General features: G+C 37.5%; 1 protein-coding gene and 1 pseudogene across 29 annotated transcripts in view; one reads left to right on the top strand and one right to left on the bottom strand.

Moving 5' to 3' along the window:
- Positions 1 to 26,450, bottom strand: part of Afg1l (AFG1 like ATPase) — a 246,510-nt gene that overhangs the window by 128,087 nt on the left and 91,973 nt on the right. For all 29 annotated transcript variants that reach the window (XR_015450312.1, XM_087208621.1, XM_087208622.1 and 26 more), the window contains one exon: positions 16,893 to 16,992. Coding sequence is in view for 28 of the 29 variants with exons in the window: in XM_087208621.1 (XP_087064747.1) it covers positions 16,893 to 16,992 (100 nt within the window). In the remaining variant the exon portion in view is untranslated. The remainder of the gene's footprint in view (positions 1 to 16,892; positions 16,993 to 26,450) is intronic.
- On the top strand, positions 23,868 to 24,864 carry LOC101699608 (pseudouridylate synthase TRUB2, mitochondrial pseudogene; annotated as a pseudogene).

The raw sequence follows: 26,450 nt of genomic DNA, 5'->3' as shown, positions 1-26,450 counted from the left end.
GAATGGAGAGTCAATGCACTAAGCAACACAACTACCTCCAGCTTAGTGCCTGGGGAAAGTTGATAGGTACTGCACCAGGACAGGGAACCCAGACAAAGATGCATGTGAGTCCAAGGAGAAAAGGGCAGCCTGAATTCACAAGTTGGAGTGCTCAAGAAAACAGCTCTCCAGTGAAAAACCCCAGAACTCAGCTAAGGGTATCACCAGAGTCTTCAACCAAATACTCATCTGCACATGAGTATGGTATAAGACAACTACCTGAAGCCAGGAAAAGAATTATCAGGAAGTATTACAGAGCTAGACCTGGTGGAGCAAACACATAAACCCAGCACTCTAGGAAGCTAAAATAGGAAGATCACGAGTTCAAGCCCAGTCTGGGCTGGGCTACACAGTGACTTAGCAAGGCCCCACCTCAAAAGAAAAAAGGTCAGGGATGTAGCTCAGTGCAAAGGACTTGGGTTCAATCTCAAGTAAACAAACAAACAAACAAATAAATAGGAAAAGAAAGCATTAGGGAAAAACATTACTGGATTTCACATCTGGCTGGGAATGGGGCTTATTCCCACCAATCAGGTTAGAAGTCAGGTTGGAAATCTCATAATTCTGTCCCACTAGGGATTTGTCTTAGTAGTGGGAAAAATTAGCCATGGATAAAATGCTGCTATGGTCCTACAAAGAAAGATTAAAAGCAGTACTTAGAATCAAACTGTTTCAAAGAAAGAGAACAAAGTTCAAGAAAGCTTATAGGAATATAAAAATACCCAAAACCCACAAATGTAAAATTTACATATTTGAAACCCAATAAAACATTATCAGGCATGCAAAGAAATAGAAAATAAGACCTATAAATACTCATATTTTAGAAAGAGAGCATAAATAGTAATACTCATAAATAAAAACAGATGAATGAGAAAGATGAAAAATTTAGAAGACAAGAACATTCAAACAGTTATTCCTCTATTCCATGTGTTCAAACAGCTGGGGAAGCACTGAGGAAGATAAATAGAAACATGAAAAATAAAAAAAAGACCCAAGGTGAACATTTAGACATGCAAACTACCACATGTGATATGCTAGGTAGAAATAATGGCAAATTAGACACTCTGGAACACAATTTTGGTGAACTTGATGATGTAGCAATAGAAACAACCCAAAATCAAGCACAGAGAGAAAAAAGAAAAAAAATGAACAGAGAATAAAGTGAGCTGTGGAACAATTTTAAGTAGTTTTACATACGTATAATTTTAATCCTCAAATGGGAGAAAAGGGAATAGAAAATATACTTGACAAATAGTCAAAATAGTTATAAATTTCATGAAAATTATAAACCTATAGATCTAGCTGCTCAATAAGCTCTATACACAAGAAATATGATAAAAACTAACCAAGCTATATTATAATCAAACCAGTAATAAAGAAAAAGTAATGGATTTAATAAACAAAATGATCAGTGAGCTAGCATACAGAACATACTATTAGGAAACTAGTTGAACAAAACAAAACATTTTATAAAAAAGCACATTTTCTTTATCCAGTCTTCAGTTGATGAGCAATTGGATTGCTTCCAAGTTTTAGCTATCACGAATTATGCTGCTCCTATGAACATGGGTGCACATATATCACTGTGGTATGATTCTTTTAATTCTTTGAGGAAGATACCCAGCAGGGGAATAGTTGGGTCAAATGGGACTTCAATCCTAGTTCTTTGAGGTATCTCCATACTGATTTCCACAGTGGTTGCACCAGTCTACACTCCCACCAGCAGTGGAGCAGGGTTCCTCTTTCCCCACAGCCCCGCCAGCATTTGTTATTGGTTGATTTCATGATAGCAGCCATTCTTTCTGGGGTGAGGTGGAATCTCAGTGTTGTTTTCATTTGCATCTCTCAATGATGAATAACCAGTGATGTTAAACAGTATTACTCAGCCATAAAGAATGAGAAACTAGAGACATTTATAGCTAAATAGATGCACATTGAGGCGATACTCTTAAGTGAAATAAATAGGACACACGTGTAAATACCAAATAGTTTCTCTAGTGTGAGAAACTGAAAGTGTAAATAAGGACTAAACGATAATGTGAAATAGGAAGAAAAGGTGCAAAGGGGAGGGGGAAGTAGGAGGGGTAGGAGAAAAGAAGGAAGGAATGTAATTAATATGAGAAAAAGAAAAAAATGGAAACAAAGTCTTTGTAGATAGGGAGGGGTGGAGGGGTTGAAGGGAGAGCAGGGGAATGGGGAAAAAATAAGATGTAAAGGTCCAAATTTCCAATGTGAATGTCATTATACTGTGTACCTTAAATGTACCAATAAAATTAATTTTAAAAAAACAAACAAAACAATACAAAACATAAATGACCAGTTTGGCAAAGAATTAGAGTCCAAAAAACAAGATTTCTGTACCAAACAGAAATCTAGGAGATAAAAAGCTTAAATATCACATGGCCTCTCTTATATGAGAAACGCAGATTTTAAAAAAGAGCAAAAGAAAAGATAGATAACAGGGAGTAAAGAGATAGATCTTTCTCAAAGGGGAAGGAGATCAAGAAATGGAGGGAGTGGGAAGGAGGGGCAGAATAGGGGACGAAAAAACAAATTAAGATGTGTTATGTATATGTGCCAACTCCACATAAAGAATTTAACATTATGTACTGCAAACATGTGCCAAAAAGGGAGGTCTCTTTAAAAAACAGAGAAGGGTGGAGGGGGGATGGAAGGAAAGAAAAGGGTATGAAAAAGGAATCAAGATGTACATGTTATGTACATGCACCAATTTCCCACAGTGAATGTAAACATGTACTACACATATATACTAGTAATATAAACAAAAAATAAAATAAATAGTGGAAACTTAAAAAAAAATTCTGTTGAAAGCTGGCAGAAGTGACCAGTGTGAAAACAGAACTAGATATAGGGCTGATGTAGGTATCCATATATACAGACACATTAAAAACAAAAGAATATGGAAAATCCAATAGCTACTACCGGCAGATGATGCAAAGAAGATTAATGCACGATTAAGAGGAATTAGTGTAAAATCAGAAGATGGCATGAGGGCTGGAAAGGTAGCTCAATAGTAGAATACTACACACACACACACACACACACACACACACACACACACACACAAAGATGGCATGAATAGCATTTAAAAAGACCTGCTTACTAAAATGATAGCAGAAAACTATCCAAAAATGGGAAAATAATTTAACAAACAGCTAAACAGGCATATAGAACCCCAAATAACCACAATTAGAAAATAACCCCACCACATACCACACTCAAAATTTCACAAGTCCAACACAAGGACAGAATCTTAGGGCTGAGGACATAGCTTAGAGGCACAGTGCCTGCCTGGCAAGCATAAGGTTCTGAGTTCAATTTAGTAAAAAAAAAAAAAAAAAAAAATCTTAAAAGCTCTTAGAGAAAAGTAACAAATCACAAAGACAAACCCATAAAGATTACAGCAGACTTCTCAACACAAACCTTAAATTAAAGGCCAGAAGAGCTTGGAATAAAATGTTTCAAGCCTTAAAATAACTTCCAACGTAGAATAATATATCCTGCAAAACTATGTTTCAAATTTAATGGAGAAATAAGATGTTTCCATGAAAAAGAACATCTTAAACAATTCATAACCACCAAACTGGTACTCCAAAATATTCTCAAGGATATCCTAGAAAGAGTCAATGAAGTCAATCATGGCAAAAATGGGATGAACATATCAGGTAAGATGATCAGGTTAGCAGAACAGAATAGAGGGAAATCAGTAACAAGAAAATAATGCAATGATGAGAAAAAAATTGCTTTTCAGTGATAACACTCAATGTGAATGATCTCAAATTCCCAATCAAAAGACATACAGTGGCAGATTGGATCAAAAAAGAAAATCCAACCATATGCCATATACAGGAAAAACATTTAATTCAAAAAGAAATTCATACCCAAGGATTTAGCTCAGTGGTGCCATGCCTGCCTCACAAATGCAAGGTCCTGGGTTCAATCCCCAGTATAAAAAAGAAATTCATAGACTAAAAAATCAAATGATGGAAAATAATATTCCATGCAAAGTGAACCTTAAAAAAAAGCAGGAGCAGCTATCCTATTTCAGACAATGTGCACATCAAGCTAAAACTGACCAGATGATACAAAGAAGGTTACTATATATTGGTCAAGGGAACAATTGAACAGGAAGTGGTAAAAATTATAAATATATATATGTACTGAACATCAGCATACCCACCTTCCTAAAACAAACAGTAAAAGATCAGACAAACATCGACACAATTATAGTGGGGGACCTCAATACTCTACTGTCACAAATATACAGGTTGACTAGACTAAAAAAAATTAACACATAAGTATCAGAGTTGAACTACACCTTAGAACAAATGAATTTAACAACATCTACAAAGTCTTCCAACCAACAGCAACAGAACACATTCTCCTCAGCAGCACATGGAATTTTCTCCAAAATAGACCACATACTAGCTAATAAAGCATGCTTAAGTAAATGAAAAAGAATTTAAATTATCTCACACATATTATCAGATCATAGTGTATTAAAACTAGACATCAACGGCAAAAGAAACCATAGGAATCAGGTAAACACTTGCAGACTGAACAATACAAATTTGAATAATAAATTGGTCCCAGAAGAAATCAAGGAAGAAATTAGTTCCTAGAATCAAGTGATAATGCCAATACAACATATCTGAACCTAAGGGACACAATGAAAGGAGTTGTAAGAGGGAAGTTTACAGCTGTGAAAAACAAAGTAAGCCCAAATAAATAACTAAATGATGATGCACCTCAAAATCCTAGAAAAAAAAGAACAATCCAAATCCAAAGTTAGTACAAGGGAGGAAATTATAAAGATCAGAGCAGAAATTAATGAAATTGAGATTAAAAAATACAAAGAATCAATGAATCAAAGGGCTGCTTTTTCAAATGAAGAAACAGACAAAACCATAGCCAATCTTATCAAAAGAAGGAAAGAAAAGACCTATATCAAAAATTTAAAAAGGCAGGGCTGGGGATTTAGCTCAGCGGTGCCGCACCTGCCTCGCAAGCACAAAGTCCTGAGTTCGATCCCCCATACAGCAAAAATAAATAAATAATTAAAATAAATAAATAAATTAAAAGGCTAAATCACAAAAGATATCACTGAAATCCAGAACATTATTGGTAACTACTCTGAAAATCTATACTCCATGGAGAGTCCCTGAAGAAATGGATAGATTTCTAGATATATATATATGACTTACCAAAACTGAACCAAGAAAACTTAAAAACCCTGAGCAATCTAGTAACAGGTGATGAAATTAGAGCAGTAATTTTTTTAAAAAACTATCAATTAAGAAAAACCCAGGACCCTATAGATTCACCACTGAAATCTCTAAAAACTTCAGAAAAAAATGTAACATCAATGCTCCTCAAACTCTCTAATGAAATTATAAGGGAAGGAGTAATGTCAAACTCATTCCTGGAAACTCGAATTACCTTGATTCCAAAACCAAACAAGGATACAACTACAAAAGAAAACTACAGGCCAATCTCTTTAATGAGCATAGAAAAGTCTTCCACAAGATACTAGCAAACAGGATGGAGGGGGTGAGGGGTGCACAGGTAATGGGGGAAAAAAATGAAAACCAAGATACATCATGTACAGGTACAAGCACCCAATGATAAATGTAAACATATTATATGCCTAAAATGTACCTATAAAAGAATTTAAGGGAAAAAAAAAAGATACTAGCAAACAGAATGCAACAAATCATTAAAAACACCATATATTATGACCAAGTAGGCTTCATCCCAGAGATACAAAGCTGGTTCAACATACATAAATCAATAAATTTAATATATCATATAAACAAAAGCAAGGACAAAATTTACAAGATTTTCTCAATAGTCACAGAAAAGGCCTTTGACATCTGTTCAGGATAAAATCCCTGAAGAAAATATATAGAGAAGGACCTTATCTCAATCTGATAAAAGCCATTTTGACAAACCAATAGCTTTCTGTTTTCTCCATGTAATATTATGTTGGCAGTAGGTTTGTATTGTATCAAATTAAAATCTTTTGTGCAGCAAAGGAAAAGACCCCAACAGAGTGAAGAGACAACCTACAGAATGGGGGAAAAATTTGCTAGCTACTCCTCAGACAGGGGATTAATATCTAAATTCTTTAATACATAAAGAATTCAAAAAAAATTAGACTCAAGTTAAAAAGTTCAATCAAAAAAGGGGCAACTGAAATGAAGTGACACTTTTTAGAAGAAGTAAAAATGGCCAACAAATACATGAAAAAATGTTCAACATCTCTGGCCATTAGAGAAATGCCGATTAAAACAATACCAATAGCCGGGGATTTAGCTCAGTGGTTCCGCCGCCTGCATTGCAAGCACAAGGTCCCGAGTTCAATTCCCAGTACCAAAAAAAAAAAGAAAAAAAAAGAATACCATTATTCCATCTTGTTCCAGAAAGAGTGGCGGGCCGGGGATTTAGCTCAGTGGTTCCGGTGGCTGCCTTGCAAGCACAAGGTCCTGAGTTCGATCACAGGTACCAAAAAAAAAACAAACCAGAAAGAGTGGCTATCACCAAGAAATCAAATAATAACAAATGCTGGGGAGGCTGTAGGGGAAAAAGAACCCTTCTACATTGTATAGGAATGTAAACTACTACAATCACTATAGAAATCAGTACGGAGATTTGAAAAATTAAAATAGAAATTCCATTTGACCCAACTATCTCCCTTTTAGGTATATTCCTGAAAGAATTGAAGACATCATATTACAGTGATACATGCATACCATGTTCATAACAGCATCTCTCATAATAGCTAAATTGTGGAAGTGGGCTGTATGTCCAACAGATAATGGATAAAGGAAATGTGCTATTTATACACCATGGTAACTACTCTGCCATAAAGAAGGATAAACCTAAGTCATTTGTAGGAGTATTCATCCACCTTGAGACCACAATGTCAGATGAAGTACACATACAGTTAAATATCACAAAGTAAAAGAAATATAGGAAACAGAGAGATAAACCTTTTGCAAATGAGAAGGGGCCCAAGAAACAGATGGAGGGGTAAGGGAAGAGAGAGGAAGGAAAAGTAAAAAAAATTAAAGTGTGTTATGTACATGTACCAATTCCCCATAATGAATGTCATCATTATGTACTGCAAACATGTATTAACTAAATGAAAAACTACTATCATCCATATATTTATATATTTATTTTTAATAAGGTCAAACACCAATAATGTAGTTGTTCACATATGAGATTATTTTATAGTAGAAGTCAATGGATTTAAATATCAAGGAAGCTGTCTTCAAAGTAACAAAACTTAAGCTTTTCTGAAAATCCTTTGTTCATGAGGAAAACTCCAAACCAGCCAGGCAAAAACAAATGCCAAAGACCACAATGCTCTTGCTAAGTTCTAGAACCATTTATTATCAAGTGTCAATAGCCTCGGCTGAGATGACAATAGCTTTCACTTTGATTCTAGTAGTGTCTTTGGTGTTTGAAGCCCTTCCCACTGAGTGTTAGTGTGAATGAGTGGAATTCTTCAACTAATTTCTTTAAAGAATTCTTTTAAGTTCATTGCAGTTTTTGTGCTGATCTGCAGAAAAACTTCATAAATGTGTGGCACAGTGTTATAGTTTGGATCTGGAATGTCCCCCATAAGCTCATGTGTAGAAGGCTTGGTCCCCAGCTGGGAACTTAAGGAGGGAGTGGTTCTTGGGGGCATGGTTTTGAAGTTATATTTTGCCCCAACCCCACACACACCCCACCTCCTGTCCACAATGAGTTCTCCTCCACCACACTCTCTCTGCCGTGATGTTTTACCTCACCACAGGCCCAGAAACAATGGCACCAGCTAACCATGGACTGTATCCCTGAAACCATGAGCCAAAATAAAAATTTTTCTCCCTTCAGCTGATTTTCTCAAGTATTCTGCCCAAGTGACAGAAAACTGACTAATACACTGTCCTTTGCAATTTTTTCTATAACTTCTGTTTTTGCAATAATATCACAAATTTCTTACAGTGCCAACAAAACTGGATGACCTATCCTGTTTTAGTTAATTCCTTATTGTTGAAAATGTTTCTTCCTTTTTATTTTATACAAGATTAGAGGTGAAGCTAATTAGTATCTACAGTAGTACATTGGTGGTAAAGCAGAAAACCATTCTTATTCAGCTGTAGTCCATATTAGAAATTTATGTAGCTCATTCTGAAACTAGACTTAAGGCACCCTGTTGTTGAACTGGTCATAGGAGCAAAACTGTGCTCCACAAACTACCATACTTTGATTTACTGTAATGTGCTTGATTTACCTATAATGTAATCTCTAGCAGCCAAACTTCAGCATGACGGCTCAGAAATCAAGGACGTAGACTTACTGCTACCATAAACTGAGGAGGGAAAGGGTGAGCCTGCACAAGCATTCTCTAGGGGGACCCCAGGCTCAGTCTCAGAGTAGGGCACATAAAGAAGACATCTCTACAGGCCATGGCTTGCCTGCTAGCAGATACACAGGGCCTACTACAACCGAGACCACGCTATGGCTTCAGGGATGTCTGCCTCTACCACCTTGGTAACCCAACCAAGACACCTGGCCTCTCATCTACCTCAGAATCCATTTTCACTGTATCTATCTTCATTGTGAGAGAGGCCCAGCTTTTCCTGATGTCTATTTAATCTGACATTAATAATCCCAGGCCACCCACTGTATCATTACGATTTATATGAGATATCTTTTCACAGTCAATTACTTTCAACCTGTCTGTATCATTATGTTTAAAGTACACCTCTTGCCATTTTTAATCTATTCTGAAAAAATCTTTATCTTCTTATTGGTATATTTATTTAGATTCATTAACACTGAACATGTAGGTCTAGATCTTATTATGCATTTCCTGTTTATCCTTTCTGTTCTTTTTTTCTACTTTTTTTTTCTTTGAGGCAGAGTCTACTTTTTTTTTCTTTGAGACAGAGTTCAGGCTGACCTTGAACTTACTACGCAGCCTAGGCTGGCTTCAAACGTAATCCTCCTGCATCAGCCTCCTAAATTGTGGGAATATAGGCATACACCACCATGCCTGGCTCCTACCTTTTTTAATTATTTCAATATATTTCAAGATACCTCTTTATTTTACTCTACTCACTTTTACATTGTTTTTCTAGGATTACAACATCTATCCTTAGTTTTTTCCCTCTCTGTGTGTGTGCGCGTGTGTGTGTGCATGCGCACGCGCGTACATGTGCTCACATGCATCTGGTGCTAGGGATCAAACCCAGGGATTCTCACATGCTAAGCAAGTGCTCTACCACTGAGCTCCACACCCAGCCCCCATCCTTAACTTTTTATACTCTACTTGGAACTAATATCACCTCAAAGAAATATAGAAACTTTTCATCCATATACGTTCATCTAAACTCCCCCCTTTATGCTATTTGTGTCACATGTCTCATATACCCATATATAAAATAAAACAATAATTTTATATAAAACAATAATTTTTAGTTGGGCACGGTTGTCCACACTTGTGATCCCAGCACTCAGGAGGTTGAAACAGGAGGATCACCACAAGTTCAAGGCCAGCACGGGGTACATAGGGAGTTCAGGGCCAGCCTAAACTACAAAGACTTTGTCTTAGTTACTTTTCTTGTTGCTGAGACAAAATACCCAGCACCCAAAGTTAAAGGAGGAAAGGTTTATTTAGCTCATAGTTTGTAGAGGTTTCAGTCTATAACTGGCTGGCTCCAAGCCAGGGTGGCATGGTAGAGGGTCATCACAGAGGAGAAACAATTCATGGCGGGCAGAAGGTAACAAAGCAACAGAGAATGACCACAGCTTTTTCTATCCCTTATGTCTTATTCAGGCTACTTAGGGCAGGCACCACCCTTAATTCTATTGACCTTGATCCTAGCATTACACCATGAATCGATCCTGGCATCACACACTCTAGATCCACCTTATATAGATATAGATATAGATATAGATATAGATATAGATATAGATAAATATATCGCCCTCAGATTTGAAAATGTTTCAATCATTATTTCTTCAAAGGTTTTTCTGCCTTCTGGGATTCCAATTAGAAATAAGTCAGAAAGCTTGCTATAGTTCTTCAAATTCCTAGGGCTTTGCTTCCTTCTAGTATTGTCTTTTTATTCTTCAATTAGATAATTTCACAGTCTCTGACTCTTTCTTTTGTTACTTCCATTATGCTATTAAGCCATGCAGTGAATTTTTAAGATATTGCCATTTTTGCTCTAAAATTTAAAATGTTACATTTTTTAATTATTTCACTTCTCTGTTGAGGTTTCTTGTCCTTTCACTCATTACAAACATATTTTTTCTACCTCATTACCCCAGTAATTATGCTGCTGCTCTAAAGTCCTTGTCTCCTAATGAAGGTCTTTTTGGGGTTGGTCTTGTTGATTGTATGTTTTCTTGAGAATGGGTTATGTTTTACTCATTCTTCAATTTTGGATTGTATGTTGGACCTTGTGAATTCCATTTTATTAGCTGAAGTGTTGGTATATTTGCTTTGGTAGGAAATTACCTTGGTTAGGTTCAAACTACAAACTCTTCTCTTGAGCAGTAGCTCAAATCTCAGTTCTGGACTCTTACCCTTAGTTGAATACCCTGTAGTTTAACCTGCACATTTGCAGTTCAGAGCTCAGAGATATGGGTGGAGTTTACACACAGAAGGCAGGGCTATACCAATCTAGTTCTCTCTGGGACCTATTTCTCAATCTCTAGCAATAGCACTCGCCCCAAACTCTGATTCTTCGGGCTAGAAAGATGCCATGTTTTCTACCAGAATTTCAGGCACCAATGGAGCACTGACTTCACCTTGCCCTGAGGCTGACAGTCATTAAAAAATTGAAAATTCTCTACACTGGACTCTTCCAAGTTTTGTCTCCCCTTTAGAATCTGCTGCTTTCCCCTCCCCCCCTTTGGTTTTTTGGTACCTGGATCAAACTCGTGATCCTGCGGTTGCCAGGCAGGCAGGAGCACCTCTGAGCTAAATCCCCAGCCCCATCTGCTGCATTTTTTTATACTCCAGGACCTTCAGATAATTATGTTGAGTGTTCTGCTCAGAATTTATTCTTGTTTTCCATGGGAAGATTTGGCTAGTAGTTTACTCAGCCATATCAGATGTTCTAGTTTTTAATAGAGGAACTTAACCCATTTATATTTCCTGTCATTGAAATGTCTAATCTTGTACCATGCTTTTTGTTCTGACTTTCTGGCTGTTTTCCAGCTTTATCTCTAAGAGTTACCTTTTCTTTGATCTCTTTTTCTTGTAATTAAGAAAATAAAAGGCATATTTCAAATTCTAAAATACTTGATTGTATATATCCCTAGTTATCAGTGCAACAATGATGACACTGTCACTCAAACTCTGAAGATCACAAGATTAAAATTATTCCCCAGTTCTTTTAATTTTTATTTTGAGACGGTCTCACTAAATTGCCTAAGCAGGATGCAAATTTGCCATTCTCCTGTCTCAGCCTCCCTCATTGCTGGAATTATAGGTATGTGCCACCATGCCCAGCACATTGCTGATTTTAATTTATTTAATTTTAATTAATTTAATCTCTTATTCACTTAGCTTTACTTTATTTCAGATAATATATCAGTAAACAAGTTTTAAGCCCATTCTGTTGTCTTCTCTCATCTTAGATCTTCTGATATTCAGTCTTTTTTTGTTGGTACCAGGGATAGAACTTGGGTCCTTGAGCTTGCGCAGCAGGCAGCGAAACCACTGAGCTAAATCCCTGGCCCTGTTCTCCTGATTTTTAAAGAATACAAAGCAGAAATTTCCTAAAATATACTTCTCTTGGCTCTTGCAGATTGTGTTATGAAGATGTCATTCTTCTACCTTTTAATAATCATATTAATGCTACAGTACTTTTTATGGTTCCCATATTAGGGTGTTTTCCATTTATATAATTTAGAATAAGTAGTGCTATGTCTAATATTGGTACACCTCTGCAATCAGAATATGTGGCTTTTATTGGTTCTCCTCACTATCCACCAAGTTGTTCTCATAATCTTTCTATGCATAATTTAATTCAATGTTAAGAGTGATGGTTGTAATTGAAATCCCAGCACCATACTTCATGAACCTTGAGAAAACAATCCAAAAATTCATTTGGAACAAGAAGAGACCAAGAATAGCAAAAGCAATTCTAGGTAACAGAGACATGGGAGGGGGTATCACAACCCCCCACTTGAAACTATACTACAAAGCTACTGTGATAAAAACAGCATGGTACTGGCAAAGAAACAGACCTGAGGACCAGTGGAACAGATTAGAAGATGCAGAAACAATGCCAGACACACTCAGCCATCTCATCTTCGATAAAGGAGTCAAACACCCTCACTGGAGGAAAGATAGCCTCTTTAATAAATGGTGCTGGAAAAATTGGGCTCCAACTTGCCAAAGATTAAAACTAGACCTATATCTCTCACCATGCACTAAACTAAAATCAAAATGGATTAAAGATCTAAATATTAAAATAGAAATGCTGAATCACCTGGAACAGAGGTTAGGTAGAACTCTTGAAGACACTGGTATAGGAAAAGATTTTATGAACAAAACCTCAGTTGCCCGTGAACTAGCACAAACAATCAACAAGTGGGATCTCTTCTTATTAAAAAGCTTCTGCACAGCAAGAGAAACTACCAACGGTGTAAAGAGACAACCCACAATGTGGGAAAAAATCTTCACCTGCTCTTCCTCAGACAAAGGTCTACTATCTAGAATCTCTAAAGAACTTAAAAAATCAGACCTCTCAAATTTAAAGACCCAATCCAAAAATGGACATCTGAAATGAACAGACATTTCTCAGACAAAGAAGTAGAAATAGCAAATAAACACATGAAAAAGTGTTCAACATCACTGGTCATTCAAGAGATGCAAATGAAAACAAATGCTGAGATTCCACCTCACTCCAGAAAGAATGGCTGCTATCATGAAATCAACCAATAACAAATGCTGACGGGGCTGTGGGGAAATAGGAACCCTGCTCCACTGCTGGTGGGAGTGTAGACTGGTGCAAGCACTGTGGAAATCAGTATGGAGATACCTCAAAGAACTAGGACTGGAAGTCCCATTTGACCCTGCTATTCCACTGCTGGGTATCTTCCCCAAAGAATTAAAGAATCATACCGCAGTGATATATGTGCACCCATGTTCATAGCAGCACAGTTTGCGATAGCTAAAACTTGGAAACAGCCCAAATGCCCATCAACTGGAGACTAGATAAAGAAAATGTGATTTTTAAAAATAAAATGGAGTACTACTCAGCCATAAAAAATGAGAAATTAGAGACATTTATAGCTAAATGGATGCACATTGAGGCGATACTCTTAAGTGAAATAAACAGGACACACATGTGTAAATACCAAATAGTTTCTCTAGTGTGAGAAAATGAAAGTGTAAATAAGGACTAAAAGGTATAATAGATAATGTGAAATAGGAAGAAAAGGGGCAAAGGGGAAGGAAGTGGGAGGGCTAGGGGAAATTAAAGAAGGGAATGGAATTAATGTGAGAAAATGAAAAAATGGAAACAAAGTCTTTGTAAATAGGGAGGGATAGAGGGGTTGAAGGGAGGGCAGGGGAAGGGGGAAAAATAAGAACCAAGAGAGATTATGTAAAGGTACAAATTTCCAATGATGAATGTCATTATATTGTATACCTAAAATGTACCAATAAAATAAAATTTAAAACAAAAAAAAGAGTGATGGTTGTTAGCCTTGACTTATTTAACTGTAGTGAAAATGCTGCCAGTTTTTCTGCTCAGCATTTTTCTGACTTTTGAATTGAGATAGATATATTTGGTATATTAAGAAACTATCCATTTATGTTTTATGAATAAGAAAGATGTTGAATTTTGCCAAATGCTCAGCCCTGATGGTGATGATCATTGGATTTTTTTTCCTAAGCGCTCAAGTGATAAATTACATTAACATGCATGTATGTGTGTGCATTCATGTAACTCTTCTAGTTAGCTAACTTTCTAGTCTTTTATTTACTATGGAAATGGTAATCTGAGTAGAAATCATGTTATTGTCTGGTAATATATGGAAAACAGGATTATTCTCAACATTCTAATGCTACCTAATGCATTTTCATTATAACAAACAGTAAATAAAACCCAGAAATTCCAGAATTCAGTGTTCTTACAGTTCTAGGTTAAGTCAACAAGGGCCCTTTTCTTTTTAGCACCTCGTGTTATACTGCCAATGAAGTACTGTCTTTTCAATTTACATACTGTAGTCTTTTTACCCATAAAACTGTATTACTATTTTTATTGAATAGAATTCTCAAGTTTAATTATTAATTCAATTCCAATTCTTTTTGTTTTGTTTTGTTGTGGGTTTTTTTTTTTTTGGAGACAGGATCCTACTATGTATTCAAGGCCAGCCTTAAACTTACTGTGTAATCCAGGCTGGCCTCAAACTCCCACCAAGCCTCTTGCATCAGCCTTCCAAGTGCTGGGATTAGAGGCTTTTGCCACCACACCTAGTGCCAATTCTTCAGTCATTTAATCTATAGTCTGCTAATTTACTGTATCTCCATTCAATTAAATTTTACAATACTATTTTTCTCACTAGAATATCATGAAGTTAACAAAAATTTGTTTGAGAGCATAAAAAATGAGGCTCATACGTATAAAATTTTTTAAAGTGTAGATTTTGTTTCTAGCTTTTCGAATGACCCAACATTACAATCTTTGAAAAGTAAAAAACATGTCTATTTGTATATGGTCATTCAAGTACTTAACTAAGTGACAAGCTAATGAATGAATCATTTATTGGGATTCTGTAAAACTAAGACTACAAACTGTGTATGTATTTTATCTGAAACTTTTCTAGTAATTACCTACTCCTATGGATTTGATCCAAGATCCTCTCTGCCTTAAAATCCTTAACCAGACTATCCCACAAAAGATAAGACAGAAGTACAATTCCAGAAACACTAGAAATGTTTAAAGTACACTGAGTATATTTTCAGCTAGTAAGAAAGTAAAGAAAATCTCTACAGGCCAAAAAGCAAACAGGAAGCTAAAAACTAAAGTAATAATCATAAACTGACAAGGTTTTGCCTTTTCCCAGCTGCATGAACAGAGAACAAGGCTTTGGACCCAGCATGCAGGACTAGGAAAACATAGTGATGTACAGGAAATCCGTCTTTGGTGCCTGAGTCTCTCCGTCTCTCAAGCGTTGCTTCACTTTCTTTTTTCTGTAAGACTTTCCAAGACCACATTACTCCACAATTATTTACTCTCTTAGGTTCCTAATTTCTGGTGTTGCCATTGCTTTTACTTGACTGCCCATTATTTTCTATTAAAATATAATTATGTATTAAATATTCCTTAGTTATGTTAAAATTGATAACTCATCTATAAACCAACAAGTTATCAGATGATAAAAGATTAGGGTATGATTGTAACCCCCATTGCCAAGAACAGCCCTCAATGTTACCTGGAAAATTGGTAACTAGCAATGGAGGGAATGAGATGAATGAAGCAGAAGAAATTAAACAGAAGGGCCAAAGTATTACTGCAGAAAAAGAGATATGTGTTCTCCTCCACCAGGCATTATCTTCTGGGTTCCTAACCTCCAAAGCTTTCTGTCATTTTTGGATGGCAGTACCCAACTGTGCTGTTTCCTTTTCCTCAATATCCAACTTATACTCAGGTGCCATTTTACCCCCCTAAATCTCTTTCATATCTATTCTCTCCATATCCATTGCCATCACCCCATTCTATCAGTAAATCTTATTGACTCTGCCTTCAAAACCTATTCAGATGACCACTTCTCACCACTTCCCAGCTCTCTCATCTCCCTTTAGGATTGCTGCAATAGTCTTCTAAATGGCCTCCTAGTGCCAACCTGGAAGCCTCATCCCCCAAGTCTACTCTCAACACTGCAACTAGAGAGATCCTTTTAAAACTCATTCAACACTCATTCAACATGCAAAGACTATTTCCTGAGGTCCATCTGCATGCTAGGCACTGTTGTAGCTGCTCAAGAATACAGATAAGGAAAGAGATAAAAATCACCGTCCTCATGAAGCTTCTGCCTACCAGAAGCAGAGAGATGATAAAACAAAAATGTAATATGTGAGTAAAATATACAGTGAGTCTCTAAGTGCTCTGAGAAAAATACAGAGCAGAGTAAGAGGAAAGAGTATCAGGAAAAAGAGCCCTGTTGCATAGATTGAAATAAGGAGCCAAGCTTCAGCTTCACTGGCAAAGTAACTTTCAGCCAAAGATTTGAAAGAGGTAAGGACATAGCCATGCAGTTACCAAAGAGGTTAACATTTAGTCTCTCATATAATATTACCTTCTGGTATCTTAGACCTAAACTGACCACATGATGAGCTGAAAGATTTTAAACGTGTTTTTGTCTATTACTTGTATTTTAATTCTTAGACTTTCCTAATAAACCACACTGCTTTTATAGAGATGATAAATTAAGTGAAGTATTAGAAATTGCTCATACAAGTGAGCTTTGTCTTTTTCTAAAATTTAATTAGGAGTTTCATCCTGTATTTCACTAGGTTTTGATAGAAAGGCTTATATTTTTGATATGTACATATGACATATCTAATATTCAGGGGGAAAAGAACAAGTGCATCCAACATGGGAGGTCAACTGGATTTAGCTCACTAAGGATATAAACACTTTTCAAATACAAATACAGACTGATTTTTCAGATTAAGCCAGTTATAATACTAATGATAAGCAAAGTCACGAGGTTTATTATCAAAATAAAATTAGCACAAAATTCTGGATATCTAAAAGCTTGTTAATTTCTACCTAATTGGATGAGACTAGCACAATGTTTGGTTTTACCTTCCGGTGGTCTGTTGGATGTTGCCACAACGACGACCCCGTTTTTGAACAGATTTTCAAAAAGCTGTTTCAGAATCATGGCATCAGCAATGTCAGTGACCTATGAACAACAACACATTTTTTTTATTTTAATTTCACTTCTGTTCTAAGAAATTTACTAATGGCTCATCTTTTTTAAAGATGGAAGTGAATTCAAAGAGAAAAATTCTAATTATCATCATGAAGAAAAGAATAGACAATTAAAAACATGAAAGGCTGTATAACAGCCTTTTAAACTTAACTCTCTTTTTTGCAAGACTATTAGTTTTACACAAATTATTAAATGGTTCTATGGTAACTTCTTTTATAGAACTACAGGTGGAAAGCATAAATAATTGTCCAAAACATTAAGGAAGTCCAATTAATTAGAACATGACCAACTCCCTTCTCCTGTTGCTACAGCCCCTCCTCCACATACTCCACAAGGAGAGAGAAAAATAAAATAAAATAAAATACACAGGCTGTTTGCAACTTTTAATACCTTTCTGGCAAGGGTCCCTAGAAAGGTGACTTTAAATGGTCATGGGACTTCAGAAATAAGGACAAGTAGCCAGTGAGACATAATCAGCTGCTGTTGAAAATAGAATGATATGACATAGATACTATTGTGCAATTGTTGCACAAAACAATTCAACAGATGGCCCATCACAAAAATAAGCAATTTCATTGTTCTTTTTAAGTGCCTTCTATTACTGTCCATGAATAATCAAAAGGCACTGCAGTCACTTCCAGCATAGCCAGCCTCTGCTAACCTTCACAAACACAAATATTTCTTGAAAAAAAACACAAAACTATTAGAACAGTTAATACAGTGCTTTGGCAAAAAAAAAAAAAAAAAAAAATCGGACAAAACTAGAAATGTATAATGCAGATAAAACTATTCATTTGTTATATTACAGAGAAATATAACTATTCATCTTTTCTAAAATTATTTATTTTTAAAATTCACAATGAAAAAGCTTTATAATTTTTAATTTTTTAAAATTCTCAAAGAAATATAGCATGGGAAGTTGACTTCAAAAATAAATGTATAATGAAAGCTAATATTAATCATTGGAACTTCCCCTTAAGTATATAACAACATGAGTTTCAGATATCCTCAATGTAAAAGTGTTTTGATATTTCTTTAATCATATTTCAAATAATCTTAATAAAAACTTGCTTTACATATAGTTGCTAAACATATCACACTATTATTTTAAAGCCCTGTAAGGGAACATAGAAACTAATGGAATTCTTACAATTTGTTCAAAATACTGAGCTACTAACTAAATGGTTATAATACAACTAAACCTGGGTCTAAATCACTTTTCTCTTACAGCTGATATCTTATTCAAAGCTTAATGATTTTTTTTTCCCACCTGAACAAAACAAAACCATGAAAGGGGGAGGTGCAATTTTCTTTTTCTGTTTCAAGCTATAACTTGAAAACATATTAACTAAAAACTAGCAAAGATTCCTTAAATTAAAAAGACTTCAAAACTTCAAAAGTGGTGATTTAAATGAAAAGGAAAGTGGTGCTGATATTATTTAATTTGGAGCTTAGGATCATTGTCAAATTTTGCTTCCGCAAAACCAGTCACAGAGAAGGCCCTTTTCAAATGCTTAAACACCAGTGGCATTTCTGATGAGAGGACAGACCAAGCTTGCAAATTTTAGTAGCAACTGAATTTTCAAATTGGATCTCAATATACTCACTTTAAAAAATATATACCAATTAAAGGCTACTCAGTTTTAGAGAATAACAATTGTCATTTGACTACATTGCTAATGTTTTTGAAAAAATTAAAAATAGCTTGTGTGCCCTACGGCTCAAAAAAGTGAAGAAATGTGGATTATTACACAGTACGAGGATTTAAACCGAACAGTGAAGAAAGCAAACAGTAAAGGTTTGTAGTTGAGTTATACTCCAGAATGTTTCTGCCTTATCAGAGTAAATTAACTTGGAGGAGCTATGACTAATTAATAAATCAGGAGTCACTTAGTGTAGCTGGGTGCCAATGTATACTCTTTTGATCTTGTCCCAGCACTTGTTCAGCTTTGCTGGAGAACAGTAATTTTACAGTATAAGTGAACAGAAGACAATTGGCCCCACATTCTTGGAGAGCCAGCTTTTTCAGCACCCAGCATTTCATTACCACCAGGAACAAAAGAGAAGGCTACAGATTACCAATAAGGGTAGTCTGCTAATACAGAGTGGAGACATTTCATTAGCATTAAAGAGAAGAGATTTTTTTTTATGACCTAGAGTTGCTTTCCATTATGACTCACTTAAAAGGGGGGGAGCCTAATGGTTAATTTACATGTGTAAGTGCTTGAGTCTCAGTCATCCACTGATTGGTACAGTGCCTGTAATGAGTGACAAACATAAGCATGCATTATCAGTATTTAATATTAGCACAAAAATAAGCACCTATTTTTATTAGCAGTTTTTAATAGCTTTCCTGCTTTATAAAAAAGGTTAAACTATTTTTTAACTGATATTGATAGTTTACAGAGGAGACTTCTACAAGATATTCTGCTCATTTTTTGTACTATATTAGTAAAACATCTCTTCACTGTCCATAGATATGGAGACATAGTACTTAAAAAAAAATCAGTTTCCCTCAGTATTCTCATATCTTCAGAATCATAAACAGTTTAACAAGTAACATAAATATTCAGAGGATATAATATCCTAAAAGAAAACTTTGAGAATAAGCTATTCTTTTATTTTAGCAACTAAAACATGTTTTAAAAAAATCTATCTAGACATATTTCTCAGCCAAAATAAGAATAGTATATCTCCTACCACAGGTAAAACTGAAATGCCACACTCAGCAAAGATGACCAAGCTAATAAAGAACACATTCTGCAAATGTGATCTAAATGCTATCAAAACATAATCTTAAAAATTCCTTAAATTTAAAAGCACAAAAAGTTATCAGGTTTCAGACCTCACCCAGGAGAGGGTGATTTGCTGGTGGCCATCTTGCAGAGGGGCCATCTTGGAGAGGGGCCAACTGAGCTCGGAACTCAGAAGAGGTGCAGGTGAACTCCATCTAGTGGCTCAGGTGCTTTGGTTTGGGTGCCAAGTTCAAGTCAGCAGGAGGGCAGGGAGAGGAGTTCAAGCCAGCAGGAAAAACACAGACTGTTGTAGGCTCAAGGAATCTGGTTCCAGCCTCATAGCCAGAAATCGGCCCAAATTTTAGAGGAACTAATGGGGCAGGCTGGCTGGAATTATCCACTATCTCACCAGGAAGCGGCAGCTAGCTTGCTGGTATGAATCAATTTGGCTCTAGAATCTATTTGTCCACATTGTCTAATGACAGCAGAGACAAACCTTGAATTGGACGTTTTTGGGTTTTTCCTCTTTTCTTTTTTCCTCCTTTCTAGTTCTTGTTTTGTTTTGTTTTATTTTGATTGTTTGAACAGTTTCTAGTTTGTTGTTGTTCTGTTCTTTTTATTTTTTCCTTTTCTGTCTCCCACCTGTCTTCCTCACTAGTTTCCTAAAGTTTGTCCTCCAGCCTTGCTTCTGATCTATTCCTCTTCTTCTATTTCTGTTTTTTACTCCCTAACCCCTTTTAAATCTTACCCCCCAAGGGTAAAATTGTCATACTAAGGGCTACAGTTTGTCATTTTCTAGGCTGTATTTGATGCTATTGTTATTGTTGATTGTATTACTTTAGCCAAAGTGACATAATTGTGCTAATCAGTTGTTCCTCCTGGTATACCAAAACTGAGATTGCCTAAGGGTCTTAAAAAAAAAAACAACCCCTATAGGACAGTGCCGAAGAACTGGCAGCTGGGCCAAGTAGGCAGAAACTTCTCATCCCCAATAAATTGAAGAGGTAGGGTCCTGTAACAGACTCAAAACCCAAAAGCTAGCTACACCTGGAAGATGCTTCTGAGAAGTAGTCATTCCCTAAGGGTTCTGAATACTGGCAATAAAGCTACTCCACATAAGGATTTCACAAACATCAACCCAGGAATCAAACTTTAGAAAAATAATAGAAAATGAGAAGACACTTAAACAACATGCAACCCCCTGGCACCCACCAGACTTTCAGCTCACCAAAAGCAAACCCTGGGGTCAATACAGTGAAACAATCTGAAAGCCACCCACCTGGACTCTCTGAAGTGGTAACAGCAAAAATAACAAAGCAGATGAATGAGGCTCTAGAAAAAAATCAAAGCAGAAATAATTTCCCAGATAACTACAGAGATGGTGACTAGAATGAAAGATACAGATTTAAAAAACAGAGGATCTCAGGAACATGATGGAAACCATGAACACCCAACATAGGAAATAAATGGAATCCATGAAACAGATTCAAACAGATATCCAGGAGATTAAAAACTCCACTGAAAGTATACACAGCAGAATGAGGAAATGTGAAGACAGAATATGAGATATAGAAGACAAGATTTCAGTTAGCAATCATGAAAAGAGAGATTTCTTAAAAATAGCAAGGGGCCACGAGAAATAAATCCAGCAGCTGCTAGATGATGCAAAGAATAACATAAGATTGATCGGAGTCAATGAAAAAACAGGACATAGCACAAATGATACAAAGAACTTGTTCTCAGAAGTAATGGCAGAAAACTTCCCAATCAGGAAAAAAGCAGTTGACATAGAGATAAGTGAGGTATATAGAACTCCAATTAGCCATGATCAAAAAAATCTTCCCCAAGGCATGTAAGAGTCAAGATTCCAGAAACTCAACACAAGGACAAAATATTAAAAGCTGTTAGAGAAAAGAAACAAATCACCTACAAAGGAAAGCCCATCAGACTCACAGCAGACTTCTAAACACAAACTCTCAAGTCAAGGAGAGCTTGGAGATACATGTCAAGCCCTAAAGGAAAACAACCTTCAACCCACATTGATGTATCCTGCAAAACTATCCTTCAAAAGTGATGGGGAGGGCTGGGGGTTTAGCTCAGTGGTTCCGCCGCCAGCCTTGCAAGCACAAGGACCCAAGTTCGATCACCAGAACCAAAAAAAAAAAAAATGTCATGGGGAAATAAGATACTTCCATGACAAAGAACACCTAAAGAAATTCATGACCACCAAACCAGCACTCCAAAGTGTTCTGAAGGATATTCTAGAAAGAGACAATAAGGATTACAACTCCATGAACCACAGCAGAATGAATCCACCAGACAAGGCAAGAAATTAAATAGAAAAGGAAAGAAGAAAGCCAACAGCAGGAAAATAACATGACAGAGATGAGACAATACCTATCAGTTATAACCATCAATGTTAATGGTCTCAATTCACCAATCAAAAGAAACAGACTGGCAAAATGGATCAAGAGGCAAGATCCAACAAAATGATGCATAGAAGAAGCACATTTAATTCAAAAATAAATTCATAGACTGAATGTCAAGGGATGGAAAACAATATTCCATGTGACAGGAACCTGGAAAAAGGCAGGGGTAGCTATTCTATTTGCAGACAAAGTGGATATCAAGCCAAGACTGATTAAGAGAGACAAAGAAGGTCATTACATCCTGGTAAAGGGAACAATCCAAAAGGAAGAGGTAACAATCATAAATAAATAAATAAATATATATATATATATGCACCAAATAGCAGTGCACCCAACTATATAAAACAAATATTAATGGACATGAAAAATCATACAAGCACTAATACAATTGTAATGGGGAACCTCAATACCCCACTGTCACAAACAGATCAACTAGACAAAAAAATCAACAATGAAATATTAGAATTGAACCAAATTTTTGAACAAATGGACTTAGTAGATGTCTACAGAGTGTTCCAACCCATAACATCAGCTGCACATTGGACTTTCTCCAAAATAGACCATATACTAGCTCACAGAACATGCTTAAGTAAATGCAAAGGAAGTGAAATTATCTGATGCATATTATCAGGCCATAGTGCAATGAAACTGGAAATCAACAGCAAAAGAAACCACAAGAATTTCATAAACACATTGAAATTGAATAACACCCTCCTGAACAACCAATGGGTCACAAATGAAATTAAAGAAGAAATCAGACAATTTCTACAATTAAATGATAATGACAATACAACATACCAGAACTTATGGGATGCAATGAAAGCAGTCCTACAAGGGAAATTTAGAGCAGTGAATTTCCATATCAGGAAAACAGAGCAGGTTCAAATAAACAACCTAATGTTAAACCTCAAGCTTGTAGAAAAAGAAGAACAAGTCAAGCTTAAAGCTCATATGAGGGAGGAAATTATAAAAATCAGCAGAAATTAATAATGGAGACTAAGAGGGGCCAGGGAATTAGCTCAGTGGTTCCAGTGCCTGCTTCAAAAGCAGCGCAAGGCTTCAAGTTCAATCCCCAGTACCAAAAAAAAAAAAAAAAAAAAAAAAAATGGAGACTAAGAAAACAATACAAAGAATCAATGAATCAAAGAGTTGGTTCTTCGAAAGATTAAATAAAATTGACAAACACTTAGCCAACCTTATCAAAAACAGACTCAAATCCATGCAATTAGGAATAAAAAGGGTGAAATCACAACAGGCCTTGCAAAAATCCAGGTGATCATCAATACCTGCTTTGAGAACCTGTATTCTAATAAGACAGAAAATACAGAAGAAATGGACAGATTGCTAGATACATATGAATTACCAAAGCTGAATCAAAAAAGATATAGAAATTCTAAATAAACCAATATCAGCCAATGAAATTGAATATGTAATTAAAAACCTATCAACAAAGAAAAGCCCTGGCCCTGATAGATTCACTGCTGAATTCTACAAAAAAATTTAGAGAAGACCTAATACCTTTACTCCTCAAACTCTTTAATGAAAATGAAAAAGGAAACAATACTCCCAATGCATTCCTGGAAGTAAGCATCACCCTGATTTCAAAGCTAGGGAAGGATCCAATCAAAAAGGAGAATTAAGTTCACACCTCCACTTTTTGGCCAGCCCGCTCGGGCTGAGTATGGGTTCCGCTGGCCTGGCGTGACTGCAGGGGCTCTTTGTGATGTATAAGCCCCCGGGGCTAAAATGGCTGCATCTGCGGGATACGGTAGAGATGCGGCTTCTGAAAGGTCTCAATGCCCGGAAGCCTCCTGCCCCAAAACAGCGTATTTGCTTTTTGCTGTGCCCCGTGGAAGGCAGTGAAAAGAAGGAATTGACCCTCACAGCCACCAGCGTGCCCACCCTCACCGACCACCCTCTGGTTTGTGGACCAGCATTCACCAGCCTGAAGATCGGTGTGGGACACCAGCTGGATGTCCAGTCTTCAGGGGTGTTTGTGCTCGGCGTGGGACACGGATGCAAACTCCTCACCGACCTGTACGACGCTCATCTCACCAAGGATTACACAGTTCGAGGCCTGCTGGGCAAAGCCATGGACAACTTCCAGGAGGACGGGCGGCTGGTGGAGAAGACGACATATGACCACGTGACCAGAGAAAAGCTGGAGCAGATCCTGTCCGTCATCCAAGGCTCCCACCAGAAGGCCCTGGTGATGTACTCCAACCTGGACCTGCAGTCCCAGGAGGCCTATGAGATGGCCGTGAGAGGCGTGATCCGGCCCATGGACAAGTCCCCGATGCTCTTCTCCGGCATCCGCTGTCTCCACTTCTCGCCTCCGGAGTTCCTCTTAGAGGTGCAGTGCATGCAAGAGACACAGCAGCAGCTCCGGAAACTGGTGCACGAAATTGGCCTGGAGCTCAAGACCACCGCCGTCTGCTTGCAAGTCTGGCGCACGCGAGATGGCCTCTTCATGCTGGACGATGCCCTCCTAAGGACCCAGTGGGACCTACACAGCATTCAGGCCGCCATCCAGGCTGCAGCCCCCCCGGGTGGCAGCAGAGCTGGAGAAAAACATGAGGCCACAGTTGGGCACCCTGCCGCTCCCCAATCCTGGCTGGCCTTCAGGCTCCAAGGACTTGGGGTCTGCCTTGGGGCTGGAGAGCTGTGTGGGGCGCTGAAAGGCCAATTACAGTAAAGGCTTAGTGTTTAGGAGCCGGAACTGGTAAGTGTACAGAAAATAAGTACAGGAAGCTTAGCAAATCCCCAGTCTGGGTGGCTGAAGCAGGAGGATTGTGAATTTGAGCCCAGCCTGGGCAACTTAGCAAGATCTTATCTTACAATAAAAAATATTAAAAGAGGGCCAGGGATTTAGCTCAGTGGTTCTGCTGCCTACCTGGCAAGCGCAAGGACCCAAGTTCAATCCCCAGTACCAAAAAAAATAAAATAAAATAAAAGAGGGGATGGGGATGTAGGTCAGTGTAGGGGCCCAAAATTCAACCCCTAGTACTGGGATGGGGGGAGAAAAAGGCTTGTCTACATTAGACATAAAACTGAAGCTGTAATAGAATCAACAGTCTTGACCCAGCTGAACAGGAAAAACTGCTGTATGGAGGAGAAGATGATAAACAGACTCATTAAAATATTTAGTGTTGGGCTGGGGATTTAGCTCAGTGGCATTGTGCCTGCCTCGCAAGTGCAAGATCCTAAGTTTGATCCCCGGTACCAAAAAAAAAAAATTAGTGTCTTGCTGGCTATGGTGAACCACACCTCACCTTAGTCCCAGCTGCTTAGGAAGCTGAGGCAGGAAGAGCAAAAGTTCAAGCCCACCCTGGACAATTTAGTGAGAGCTTGTTTCAAAATAAAAAGGGCTGAGGTGGGCAGGGGATTTAGCTCAGTGGTTTCGCCACCTGCTGCTCAAGTGCAAGGACCCGAGTTCGATCCCTGATACTAAAAAAAAAAAAAAAAACAGAACAAAAAAAGAGCTGAGGTGTAGCTCAGTATAGAGCACCCCAGTACCTCCCACAAAACTGCAATATTGTTAGGAGTAAATATCCTTAATAAATAAAGGGTTCTTAGCAATAAGAAAAAGATGATAAGGGCTGGGGATTTAGCTCAGTGGTTCCACCACCTGCCTTGAAAGGGCAAGGTCCCAAGTTTGATCCCCGGTACCAAAAAAAAAAGAGGGGCTGGGGATTTAGCTCAGTGTTTTTGCCGCCTGCTACTCAAGGACCCGAGTTCAAGCCCAGGTACCACTCCCCCCCCAAAAAAAAAGAAAAAAGAAAAAGATGATAAGATTGGGCGGATGATTTGAACTCAATATAGCAAAAGAAATTCAAATGGTACAGGTTGATGCATGCCTGTGATCCCAGCATTCAGAGGCTGAGGCAGGAGGATCATCGTGAGTTGGAGACCAACCTGGACTACATAGTGAGTTCAAGGCCAGTCTACACTGTATAGGGAGAGTCTGTCTCCTCCTCCCTGTTAATGGAAGATAACCAGAGGAAAATGAGAAGTTTGCCTTGCCTTTCAGAGTGGGAAAATACATGAAAATGTCCAGTGTTGGTGACCAGATGAGAAAGTGGACCCCCCGGGGTGCTGGGAGGGACATCAGACTGTCGAGTTGGGGGTCCTTTGGTAGTGGGTCAGCATTTAACACCCCCGCTTACCCCAGCAGTTCTGCTCTCGGCTGGATATAGACAGTTCGTGGCTGTGTTGGGACAGTGAGGAGTCAGGAAATGTAATTAACTGTTCCTCAGGAAGGGAC

This window comes from Heterocephalus glaber, unplaced genomic scaffold (assembly GCF_053883595.1).
Source record: "Heterocephalus glaber isolate CG9 unplaced genomic scaffold, H.glaber_assembly_v1.0 deba00000942, whole genome shotgun sequence".
Classification (NCBI taxonomy): domain Eukaryota; kingdom Metazoa; phylum Chordata; class Mammalia; order Rodentia; family Bathyergidae; genus Heterocephalus; species Heterocephalus glaber.
The sequence above is the reverse complement of the archived record's forward strand: the minus strand, read 5'-3'. Positions and strand labels throughout refer to the sequence as shown.